Source organism: Alosa alosa, chromosome 9 (genome assembly GCF_017589495.1).
Source record: "Alosa alosa isolate M-15738 ecotype Scorff River chromosome 9, AALO_Geno_1.1, whole genome shotgun sequence".
NCBI classification, from domain to species: Eukaryota; Metazoa; Chordata; class Actinopteri; order Clupeiformes; family Clupeidae; genus Alosa; species Alosa alosa.
The window spans coordinates 21,891,887-21,905,249 of NC_063197.1; the positions used below are offsets into that span (position 1 = coordinate 21,891,887).

Below are 13,363 nucleotides of genomic sequence, written 5' to 3' on the forward strand. Positions count from 1 at the left end.
AGATTACTCGCTAGTTTACCCGTGGTAGTACTGTAACGTTATCATATACAGCGAATCCAGTTAGCCACTGTTTAGGTTATTTTTTGTTTACATTGAGTACCATAGCAGCTAGCTTGTTAGGATTGCTAGCCTACATTGAATTTCACCGCCACGCGCTAACGGTAGCTGTGCTGGTGAGCTAGCGAGCTAACTATCTATCGCTACCATGGTCGAACATGGTACCAGACATCAGTGGTGATGTGCAAGCAGGTTTTCCGATTGCTAGGTAGGCAAGCTGGATCCTACACTAGCGTGATGATATTCGAGAGTCAATTATGTAGATAAATCAATTCAACACATTCTGAATAGATAAACTTACGTATTGTTATTTTAATCAGATAGCGAAACAGTCGCATACAGTGCTGTTCATGACAGCCTGCACCAATGTGTAGCAGCTGTGGCTTTGCGCCAAATGCAAATGGGAAGCTAGCCAAAGATCTGATGGGCAGTAGCTAGCATAACTAGCTCGCCGACGCCGAGGGATAGTAGCTTGCACATGTTCCCTGTTAGTTCAGCAAAACGTATCTCCAACACTTTAATACACATTTATGTCGCTAATCGATGTCGCAAAGAACTTCAGCACTGTACAAGCTGAACGCGCGCTGGTCGTTCCCAGTCCTCCCAGTCAACACTACGTTCTGTTGACCTTATTTCACTTAGACCATTCTGCCGTTTTTCCGATGTCATCAGTTGCGACAGAAGATTGCAGTAGGGCAGGATCTGTTCACGTTTACCTGCAGCGGGACTTGAAGGCGCCTTTCAGATCTACTGCGAACTCACTACCTTAAATGCTTTTATTATACACGAGTTTTCTTTGAAAAACATTTAATCATGTGTGAAATAATAGAAGTGCTAAGCCTGCCAATTTCTAATTTCGAAATTGTGTAACTTTTTCGTTATTTTTTACCGGTACATTTAATTGATGAGCGCTTATCTCAGTGGAGTGTTGAGTGCATGTTGTAGCCTACTTTCTTTTATTGTCTATGGCCTACACTCAAGTGTATGTCAAGCCAAAGTCTGTCCTATGATGGCGTCTTCTGTAAAAGTGCTGTCGATCTCCTGCTGGATGTTGAATAGGCTACTTGCAATGAGGTCCAGAGAGATCCAGATGCCAAAATTCGTTCAGCACAGTACAGAAGTACACAACTCACGAATTAACATGTACTGTATGCTGTTGTTTTTTTCTTGAATTTTTATTCGTTTATAGTTTTTATATATATATATATATATATATATATAATTTACGTGCATCATTTCTTGTTTCCTTTGGTAAATCATTGCTCAAGAAAAGAAAGCATACAATGACTTGGGCTACATTAATCATTCATTCCTAGACACTATAGTTGCTTTACTATTCTGCAACTGTTCAAGTGTGTTTTTCCCATCAGCCTGCTGACTTCTTGTAGGACTTTCTGGCTACTGCATGCTAGCCCAGCTCCTTAACCACTGTGCTACCACAACCCATGTTTTATTTTTTAGTGTACTGAAGGCTCACTTAAAGGGATATTCCACCATTTGTGGAATTACACTAATTTTCCACCTCCACTTGAGTTAAACAACTGATTTTTACCTTTAGGGTCATTCCAAGTGAAAACAGCCAAAATCGGGGTATCATGTACATGGTACCTCTCAGATTTTGCTGAAAAGTGGTGAAAATATGCCTTATGTTACCAAACGAGGGAATCTGAAGTTTCAGGTCAATATCTCAAACGGTTTGCCCGTGGCGTCCATTTGAATTTCGGGTGCCATGGCCGTAATTGACACATTGGAATTTCACTTTTCATCTTTTGCCATTTTTGGAAGCCCATAACATCTGTTTTAATAGTGGTAGAAGGCTGGAAACTGGTGTGGTAGTTCATTGTAGCCTGTACTACACAATTCTGGAGGCAGAATCAACATTCCTTACTGTTTGGGTGAGAGGTGGGTCACCAAAGTCCTAAAAAATGTTGACGGCATGTGTGATTTTTCACTTTTTGGGTGACAGGCTTAGCACCACAAGTAATGATCATATTTATTCTAAACAGGATTATTTGTTATATGTGGGAACCCTGCTCTTGCCAAAATGAATTTGAAGGGTATGGTACCACTGGCGGGGGTTTTATGGGGGTCCAAAAACCCTCTCTGGCAGAGGTGACTCCTTTGGAACCCCATATTTGGACCCCCAAATGACCATGTGGGCATTTTGATCCTAATGGGGATCAAGGGGAGGTGGAAAATGAGTGTAATTCCCCAAATGGTGGAATATCCCTTTAAAGCAGTTGATTATATTGATATTGTATGTAATCAAATTGTATGCAATCAAATATGATAAGCCTCAAAAGGAAGCAGAGGACCAGCCCACAATTCACAGGTGGCTTGTCCTTTGGGTGGTCTAATCATATTCTTGAGAAATGTCATACTTTTGATAGTTGTTTTGATCTCCACAATACAAATTATGTTTTCAAGGCCCTTATATGTTCTGTAACTCCACTAGTTTCTTTGCTGATTTCTCACTTTTGTTGTCACATTTTTTCTATGGAGCTCCCCCTACAGCTTTGGGGTATAATGTATCGGGTAAGGCTGGGTCTACCCACTTCCATTCTTATGAATAGCATAAACCGCTACAAGGAAAATGTTGAGCATGGCCGTATCTGTTGGCCTGTGGACAGCATATGCGGTCTTGTGGTAGTCTGATGTGGCCAGAAAATTGCGTCAGTCTCGTGACGAGGATCTGATGGGAACTATTTGGATTTTTCAATGTAGATCAGAGATCTATTCCCATAGTGTGACAAGAACGTACTGGACATTTCTGTTTAACTTGGTTTGAATCAACAACACAATGTTGAGTTCCACATTCAGGAGCAGTGTTGTGTGTAACGTGTTACAAAGTAACGCAACTACTTTTTCGGGTAAAAAGTAGTGTAACTACTGAAAATTTGTAACGTAACGCAGTTCCTTTTTCAAATCAGTGCAACGTTACTTTCCCAAGGGACAGATTTGACAGCGACACTGCTTTCTCAGCTGTGCAATTGCGCAATAGGCACAAGCTCCACACGGCAGCCTACGTGACAGAGGAAGGTAGCATGAAGTGCAATCATAGCTCCACACGGTATGTGACAGAGGCTGGTGGCAATGAAGAGCAATCATAGCAAGCGGGACGAGACGAACTTCTGAAGGATGGTATTCACATTACGTCAAACTTGTTGAAACTAAGGGGAGTGATGTGAACTGCCAGCCTATTGATACGATTTGCACCAATTTTCGGAGGAGCCTGGCATAAAAATAATCCCTTATGTATTTTGTTCACCTATATGCCCTTAAGATGTATCTAGGCTGTGTTATTTGATATTGTTTCATAGGGCTTTAGTGTTGGTGTTGAAGCCTATAATAGCCCAATGTTTTCTTGTCAAGTGCTCTGTTTGTATCATTTTTTTATAATAAAGAGCACAAAATAAATACCTGTTATGTCCTTCATAGTAGAACTTTATGTAGGCCTACATATTTAGGAACAGATATTGGGTTCTGCCCAAAGTCGAGCAACATAAAAGTAACGAGTAACATACAAAGTTAATTTCCATAGAGGGTAACTAAGTAAAGTAACTAGTTACTTTTTAAGAACACTACTGTTTAAAAGTAACTTTCCCAACACTGTTCAGTCACACTTGTATGCCTGAGCAATAGGCATAGCAATAAGTTCTGTTTAACTTATTAGATTACTCTTATATATCCTACTCTTATATACTGTGAAGTTGTGAGTGGAAGTCAAAAACATCAGCCAGGCCTAGACTGTTGAGAATTACTTCCCCTAAAGCCTGTCAAGAGGCAGGCAAGCCACATGCTAACTGGAAGTTAGTGACATGAAAATGTGTTGCATAAGACCTGTTGCTTAAAAATGGGCATCCTTCCTGATCTGCTGGGAGATCGTTCGAGACCGTACTTGACCAGACCCGCCAAGTGAGGTCATTACACGTCCCATTGCTGCTTTCAACAAATGTCGTAATTCTTCCAGATATTTCACTCCGCTTTGAAGTTGCAGGGGTTGTGTTGATGTTTTGTTTTGTGTTCAAGATGATGCTCTGCAGAATGAGTAATCAAGAAGCCATATAAAAGTGATATAACAATTGTCAGAGTTCCTAGATTAACAAATAGACATGGCCTTTGTTCTGCTCTCTCTTTTTCATTGAGATTTATTTTACCTGGCTCTCCTCAGCTGGAGAAATAAACACAGGATTCAACCGGAATGCGCAATTCTTAAGTTAGGGCAAGAGTTTATGTGCACTCCCTCAAGTGACTTTCTGTCAACTGCTTGCACTTAATCTATGGAGAAACATTGATTTTGGCAGTTGGCCTATTAAGGACCAGTTTTGTTTGTTTCTTGTGTGGCCTTCAAGCCAAGTCATACAATGTAGTCTGTCTGACATTTAAGGTTGAATGAGCACACTGATGCTGCTCACAGACCTGACCTCTGCCAGCTTGGGTATGAAAGGGCACAAAAACCACATCTCGTTTTGCTTGCATTGTTTGGGTTTTTCCTTACTCCAACACCTGCAAATGTGGTGTGACACCAGCAATGGGTCACACTCACATGATCAACCTCAAGCCACAGGGGCCATCCTGTCTCTCAATGCCAAGGTTAAACTGGAGTCAGCATTTGAGACCAGACCTTTAATTACTCCCCCTTGCTACACCAGTAACCAAAACACTCACCCTATCCTGACTGACGATGATGTCGATTGAGGATTAAGAGCCTTTGGAAATGAGCTACGGAGGCGCCACAAGCAGTTTGTCCTGGGGGCCTTTGAGCCTGAGCCGAATGTGATTTTCACAGGTGCACTCCAAGACAGCAGCCCATGATAGAAAGGCTGCCAGTGTTGAATCAGAGTTGGCTTGAGAAATGTCCTGACATGGTGCAAGTCCCTTGAGCAGCTGAGCCGTGTTTGCTCACGCTGACGCGGGGACGGACTGTGAAGAGGGAGGCCTTTCTAGTGCCCTGCCTGCGGTTTACCTCCGACAAGGCCAAGATAAACCGGCCCTCCGTTCCGGGGTCGTGATGAAGTGTTTTGGATGAAAATAGAAACAAATGTGAAATTTGGGAAGACTGTGCGAAGATCAAAGTGAAGACTCCAGCCAAGAGTTCAAAATTCAAACTGTTCTTTCCTGAAAAAGAACAGAACAGATAGAGCAGATCAATGAAGTACAGCCACAGTGTCAATTTGTTACTGTTCAGGAAAATAACATTTCTGGATCTGGTAAAATAGAAGGTCAAGGAATGTATCATTCTCGTTCAGCTTGTACATCAATAAGTGACTTGCTTCAAAACAGTCACAGACTCCTTGAAGCCTTTCAAGTTACACGATCACAAGGTTGTCATATTCTTCTACAGAGAATGTCTGCTTCTCTTTTCTTTTCTATTCAACATGAAAGATGTTCTTCAGTGTCTGAAGAAGAGCGCTGGATCCACCCCAGTCCTACCTGCAGCAGGGCAAAGTGGCGGCTACTCCGACCTCTGTAACAATTATGAGTTATGTAAAAAGGAGGCTTAATCTGGTCAAGGTTTATCAGGAGTTTTTTTCCCTCTTAGACTGTAGCTCAGTATCACTAATCCAGGAACATGTGGCCTGACTTATGGGTCCAAGGCTGTTAGATCTTAAAAGATTTAAAGTGTTCCTTTCTTTCTTTTCTGTTTCTGTCTCTCTCACACTCTTAATGTGTGACTCGCTGTGTACAGTGAGGTGCGACGCATCACAAGGCTCGACTCAAGTCCTGCCCTGTCCCTCATCTCCTTCAGTGTTCACTTTCCTAACCAGGCAGTAGACGTCTGCCATCCGTGTTGGCTATAAAGTGTAGAGGATTTCTCAATTACCATATTGTTCGATCCGGCCGAAGGTGCCTGTTATTGCAGGTGTACAACCCAGGGAAGATTGTAAATGTTGTGGAGACGTCCTGATATTTAGCGGAAAGCACAATAAGGTGGGTTATTTTTTTTAATCCCCTCTTTATTGGAGAACATGTAAGTGCATTGTACATGCTTAGACTAGTACAATGTGTAGTGGAAAGAGATGTAAGTTGTAATTAACACTCTGTGTGAGAGGGTGAAGTTCAGACATAGTGTGCTGAATAACTCAATTACTTTCATATGTCTCTTGAAGAAATTAACTTTGCAGAAATAAATATAACTATTTAGACTCTGACGTTTTCTCTTCAGTCCATGCACTTTGGTAGGCTGATTCTCACATTGAGAGGGGCTATTTTCTCAACATCATTTTCGCTTTGATCACACCCCCAATGCAAGTTATTGACCCTCAATCGGATTAACATTATCAGCTTGGCTGTGTAAGCAGCTTACAATTAAAAATAAACTTGTCAGAGAAAATCATATTTTCGTTAAATACCAGTACTAGCTGAAAAGGAGCTCTTGTGTCGCACCAGTTCAGGATTCATTGGTCATTGCCTGATAGCACTGATAACTGATCGCAATAGTGACATTTTTCTTTCCAGGAAGTTCAGATAATTGCAAAGATAGAATTCCGTCAGTAAACAATCCTATCTGGCAACCATTCAGATTCAAGCAAGGTGCAGTAAGACACAGAGTTATTAAAGGTCTTTGCTTGTCCATTTGTTTGCAAGGTTTTTTATAGTCAAAACCTCTTTGTGATAACATACAAGCTAATAATATTTTAGTGGTAGGCTAAAGAACCACTGTTGTCAGTCTGTGATGAGTGATGAATCAGATGTTTGTGAAACCACTACTCAGCTGTCTGAACATTTGCTCATCTCCTTGTCTTGTGGCGATGACAGTGGTTGGCCATGCGTTGTCATTCTTATAATGGGCACATATGGGTAATGTAAAAACACATGTACCCTGTTAACTGTTGGCTCTATATAGCCTACCCAAGTTTTGGAGTCAGAGAGGAGTGTATCCATTATCTAAGTGTTGGTCTCTGAGATGCCTCTGAATTCCCTCCTCTTGCTGTAGAGTAGTATCTTATTCTTTCTCTTTGAAAGATTAAGTACTTTTTGAATGTTCTTTGTAGGCCCAGCAGATACAACGTCTTCTGTGCAGTTTGTACTTCTCACCAAGAGCTGCTGACTTGGAGGAAGGAATGTAGACAGTTATGATGGAGTTCCTGCTGTCAGCGGTTGAATAGTATGGGTTTGGGGTCACACCATAACTACAGGGCCCACCCAGCTGCTGAATGGTGTCTGACAGCATGGGCCTATGAATGAGTGGTTTGGGCTGGAGGGTTATCAGTGTCCTCAGCGCGCCATTCTTCCATTCAGCTTCGATTTCAACTCTCACTCATCTTTCTCACTCTCAATTCAGTCCACGCACACACATCCACACACATGCACACACACGCGCGCACACACACCTGTCTTACCCATTTCGCTCTTACTTTCACACGCATTTATGGCAAGTGAGTGAGCGAAGACTGGGTGTGGGAGTGCAGGGTGCAGGTCTAGGCGGTGACCTCAGTGACAGGAAGAGGGGCCGCGTGACTGCGGGACAGGGCAGCGGGTCGGGGGTGATATATGGCGGCGCGGTGTGGCTCAGCCCGGCCGAACAGGGACAGTAGCCCCCACGCCACAGAATAGATTGTGATTAGAGCGGGAAGCGATAAAGAAAAGCAGATTGAACTCAGAGTATGATCGCAGGCATAGAGGGAGAGAGAGAAAAAAAGGGCCTTTCCTCTGAAAGTTTCCTAGAATTCTTGTCCTGGTCATTAAGTCATGCTCATTGTTAAAGATTGCGGTCTCATTGTCCACAGATGGAGTGAGGGGGCAAGTGCATGTGCCCCAGGCACTCGGGCCGTCTAATCTCCTCTAAATCACTGAAATGTCTCTTCCTGATTAGGCGCTGGAGAGACGCGGGCAGATCATGCAAAGCTCTGCTGAAGTTTGTCTCAATCACGCCGTTGAATTTTCATGAACCTGGTGGTCTCTGACACAATGGTGGCTCGCCATTGGCTGTTTGTAATGCCCTTGAAATGTCCCGCAAACCAACTGGTGCTGTCACACTCACAGATGCAGTGTGCGGTTAATTTCGAATCTGTTCCTGCTGAGCCTAGTCATCCTTTTTTTTCTGCTCATTGTAATTGTCTGCATCCATTCTAATGCACCCGTTCAAATTGAAGATTAGGTCAGGAAGACTCTGAGAGCATCATTGACAAAAAGGTTCAAACATGACGAAGACTAATGTCCGTTCCCCTGTGGGTATCACTAGAGGCCGGGAGGATCGGCCCCAACACTCTCCTCTGCCGCATGCCCTCGTGAGGGGACGCATCTTTGTCCCCGGTGGGTGGCCAGCTCAAATGGACTAATCGAATGAAGATGAGAAGTGCAGTGGTCATCATTTATGTGTTGTTTGATTCTGGCCTATGTTTAGACCTCTTGTTCAGCAATCTTGTTAGACGATTTTTTAACCATAAATGCTTTGGGCGGTGTTGGGAAGTAGACCTATTTTTAGCTTATGGAATGACATTCAGAATTAGTAGTACAGTGAGTAGATTGTTTGTCTTGGTACAGTATCATGAGGAGTCCTCAGTAGTGTTATGGCCTCAGTCCTCAGTGACAGTAATGTGTGATGCATCTGTCATGTGGCAGTGTTAACCAGAATGATGTAGTAAATGGGATACCAGGAATGCCACATTATTACTTGAAGAAGTTGTACTCTCTTTGACATCATGTATTTCACCTCAGTAGATAAATAACCTCATTGTCCATTCAACTTAACTCTGGACTGCTCTGGACATGCAAGATTTATCTGGAGCAAACTGACCTGACCGGTCAACAGTGCAACAATAGGGTGTGTGATGAGGAAAGAGTTTGGAGTGTGTGTATGTGTGCGTGAATACTCAAAAGTCTCTCTCATGTTCATTGCTTGCAGGGGTCCAGGTTTGTGCCGTGAGAGAGCTCTTCTAGTCTGAAGGCTATCCTGGGCCATTGCGTCCCAGGTGTGCAGGTAAGACCACTCTTTCAGGTGATTGAACCAAGCAGCAGTTGGCTGCTCTGGGTTTGGTTAAATCGTCAGCTCTCCTGGGTGAACAATTGAGATGGGTTTTGATGAAGAGCATGTTTGAGCACTGATCCAGATGGTTGTCTTGAAATTTCTTGTGACCGTGACATGAGAACATTACTTAATCAGTGGGAATTCATGATTATTAATCAAGTCCAATGTGACATTTACCTTCACTGTAATGAAAACCCATTAGCTGAATGACGTCACTTGCCTATGAGTTTCAGCTTTTGTTTGTGGAGTCTTTGTCCTTTTCTTTGTTTAGACATGAGGGCAAAGCTGGCCTCCCTCCCTCCAAGCATTAAAAAAACAATGTCATTTGTCTGCTTAAACAGTTCTTAAAAATTTGCTCGGGCCAATTTTTTCCCTCCCTTATTATTGTCATCAGAAACGTGCTAGCCTAGCGCCTGGTCTCCTGGCAATAAATACGAGGAAGGGCTTGGCCCCAAGCAAAATTTCCCCTTGTGTGGCTGTGAAAGAGCGGGGGGCAGATAACATCAGGGCCTGTGGCACAGCACTGGGACAGGGGCTTCGTGAGGTGAGGAGCGCAGTGGAGGGGGGTTGGTGGCGGTGATGCGGTCAGCCGCCCCAGCGACGCTCTCAAGCCTGGCTGCCTCCACTGTGCGACAGCCTTCAATTGTTAAGACGGCGGCAAGTTCTGCCAAGAGCCACGACACCAGCACACACACACACACACACACACACACACACACACACACACACACACTCACACTCACACACAGCCACCGCCAACTAGCTGGGTCTCCTTTGCACTCAATGCCACTATACTGGGCTCTATAGTCTGCACTATACTGGTCGTCTTCGCCTTCTTTTTCTATCTTTTCCTCCTCTCTTCCCAACACTCATTGTTTCTGTCTTGCATGCACTGTGCTTGTTTGTCTGCATATCTTTCTATTTCTTTTTCCCACTCTCTCTTGTTCTTTCTCCTCCTCTCTGTCTGTCTCTTGAGCTCTTTAAATTGGCCTTTTCTTGTGTTGGCTTTCCCTTTCTCTAATCAGTCATTTTACTCTGTCACTCTCTTGTTATTTCAGCAGAGCTGTCAGTATAAAATGTGATTTCCTTATCTGTAATCTCTCCCTGCCCCCCCGTCCCTGTCTATCTTTTTGTCTCTGTCTAACTCTCTGTCTGTGTGTCTTTCTCTCTTTCTCTTTCTCTCTATCTCGGTGGGTCCAAGTAGGTGGAGGCTGCATTGCTGCCATGCAGGCGTAAATAACTACTCTGTGCTTGAGTTTGACCAGTGTCACTGATTTACATTTTGGTTTCCTCGTTCCTCAACTCAGTGTTGTGGTGTGTCCTGCCTTCGCATGAGTAGTAAGGCTACTTCTGACTTCTGATGCTAAACATTTGTGAATCATTCATAATTAGCGAATGAATCGCTAACTGCATAGGTTAGTCGTGCCGTTACTTGTGGATGGGTAATTGGATTATCAGTAGTTTCCGTTGCAGGGTAGGAGTTTGCTTTCAGCACATTCCGTCATGGAATGGAATGATAAGGGCATTTCATGTGAAATTGGCGGAGTATCTAAAATCTACATTCTTTCCATGGGAACGGCTGCCGGTGTGGTGTGAGTGAGTGATTTTGTGTGAGTGTGTCAGAGTGAGAGAGAATGAGTGAGAGTAAGAGAGAAAGTGGGAGGGAGGGAGAGATTTTGTGTGTCCACATGTGTGCACGCATGCCCTCACGTGTGTGGTTGGGTGTGCGCGTGTGTGTGTGTGTGTGTGTGTGTGTGTGTGTGTGTGTGTGTGAGGGAGACCAGCCTTCTGTGCTCCTGCTAATCACAGACAAGCACAGGCAGGCCCGTTTCCTCCCCGGCCTGTGGCCCTCAGCGCAGCAACGCGGCTAAATCTCCCTGATCTGGCCTTTCATGCAACGCAAACAGCGCCGCATACAAAGAGAGGATAGACCCCCTCTGGGCACTATACCGCTCCGGAGCATATGTTTGGTATTTTTGTGGGCTGGTGAAAAGGACCTGGCACAATCTTTTTTTTTTTTTTTTATTTTTTTTTTTACTTATTTATTTACGAGCGGAGCCTGGGTACCCACACATGCTCTCCTGCAGGGCCCTGAGGGTTGGCGCTAGAGCTAGCTGTGCGTGTGTGTGTGTGTGTGTGTGTGTGTGTGTGTGTGTGTGTGTGTGAGAGAGCTTAGATATAGGTATAGTAGGTATAGTATTATGTTTTGTCTTTCAGAAATTCCCACAAGGAACTTGGAGAGTGAAAAGAGTTCTAAGAGTTTAACAAAAGGGACTGAGGGGTGTGGTTCAGATTCAGACCATTCAGTCATTCTTTCTTTCATTGTTTTCTTTGCAGTGTTGGGGGAAATTATAAAAGAAGATCCTTTTGGCCAGTGTCCCACTGAGGTATAGGCTGTGTCTAAGCATTTATTATGCATTAAGCTCCCTTCTGTCTACAGTAATGAGGGGTGTACTCAGAGTCCGCTTTGGGCCTGTGGCCCCAAATTGCTTGTTGGTTCTTTGGATCTTATGTAATGATCCTTATATCTGCAGGTTTATGTCATGGAACTAAAGTCTTGACATGAAAAGTAGGCTGTGTGTTAGAGGTGCTGCCTCCCCCTGCCAACACCCCCATTCCCCCCTCACTCTGTCTCTCTAAATCACACTCACACATACATCCATAACACACACACACACTCTCTCTCACTCTCTGCCCCACAGTAAGCCACTGGCATACTCATTTTCAGTAGTCCTCAATCCTCAGTCTCCTCCCCACACTTCTATCTCTGTCTCTCTCTCACACTCACACACACACACACACACACACACACACACACACACACACACACACACACACACACACACACACACACACTCACTTACAGTACTCTCTCTCACAAACACACTCACACTCACTTAGTCTCACTTACTCTCTCTCACACACTCACACTCACTTACACTCTCACTCTCACATACACACAGACACACAGAAGGGTTGAGGTTATGTTACTGTCAGGCTGCAGTGTCCCGGTCACCCTGAAGATAACTGCAGCGTGGGCTCTGACTGTGTCATCAAATGTGTGCCAGCCGGAGCGATCCAGAGTCTCCTCTTAGAGGCCTCAGCTGTCTCGGGGCACTGGGGCCGGAAATGCTTCGCATGCACACTCGTGTGCGTGCGCACGTGCATATCTTTATGTGTTGGTGAGCATTTCTATATTCAGGGTGTGTCCTGGTGTGGTGGCCAGCAGGCACCATGTGTAATTTAGTCCCAGCTCCTCTCCACGTTGACAGTCATGTGCTGCCGTGACTGTTGAACCCCCTCAGCGTGCCTGCGCATGAAGGCCTTTCCATCTGTGGCCCTTTTCGCGTACTACACAACGCATGGGTCAAATATGGAACATGAAGCATGGAGAGTGACAACAGCAGTTTTAACGTACTGCTGATCTGCTTCACAGCTCTGAGCCAGTCTCTCCTTCATTTTATTAGAAGTTATTTGAGTTCTTTCAAGGGTTGTGGAAAAAAACTTGCACCAGTTATTTTGACTGGGTCTTTAATATGCTCTGGATGGTGTCTTTGTCTGTTTCAGGTAAGCAGCTGTGGTTTGGGCTGGACTCTGCTTCACCATGGAGGACTTGAAGATCGTCAACAAGGGGCTGGAGGACGAGATGGTATGTCTAAGTGCATGGAGAGCTGGGTAAATATATGGATGGATGAACACTGAGGGAGACGAATGAAAAAAAAAACAGAATAGTGGTGCATGGAGAAGTGGGAATAGGTGGAGTATTAAAGATCAACAGAAAAACTCAACAATCTTTAATAACAGGAATTAATAGGACTTGCAGCAGCCATGGTCTTCTCTGGTGGTCTGGGCAACTAAAAGCTGTTCTCAACTCAGGTCTTTGGTTCCCTTAGAGCCTAAACAGTGAGCTGCATTCCACATGCACGCATGCACTCAAACATACCCACACCCACACGCTCCCTGCATAGTTTCCAGAGAGATATCCTCTAGATCCACTCGACTGGTTCCCAGCATAATGACTTTGGCAAATCCAATCTAATTTACGTCCGCTCATTACCGCTGGGCCAATCACATTTCCGCGGGACATGGCCTAAGCACTGTGCAAAATGGGCATCTAGCCGTGACCACTGCCTAGCCACACAGACCTTCAGACTTCTCATCTTCGGATGTGCCTACAGTCCACTGTGGGCTTTGCGTGTTGGGGAAACAGCACTTGTTTGAGCATGCTTATAAAATAAACAGCCAGTTCAGAGGACCTTTGTGTTTGCTTTTGAGAGCAAAGCTATGAGAAATGATTAAGTCTTGGTATTTTATTTATTTGAGGAACAAGGCTTT

The 13,363-nt window shown here is 44.3% G+C and overlaps 1 protein-coding gene across 6 annotated transcripts in view; it reads left to right on the top strand.

The window, feature by feature from the left end:
- The window catches only part of atp13a3 (ATPase 13A3), a 40,936-nt gene that overhangs the window by 782 nt on the left and 26,791 nt on the right, over positions 1–13,363 (top strand). For 5 of the 6 annotated variants that reach the window (XM_048251890.1, XM_048251894.1, XM_048251892.1 and 2 more), the window contains exons 2-3: positions 8,906–8,980; positions 12,596–12,677. In XM_048251890.1, the coding sequence (XP_048107847.1) occupies positions 12,633–12,677 (45 nt within the window). In that variant the 5' untranslated portion in view covers positions 8,906–8,980; positions 12,596–12,632. The remainder of the gene's footprint in view (positions 1–8,905; positions 8,981–12,595; positions 12,678–13,363) is intronic. The other variant, XM_048251891.1, reaches the window with a different exon arrangement.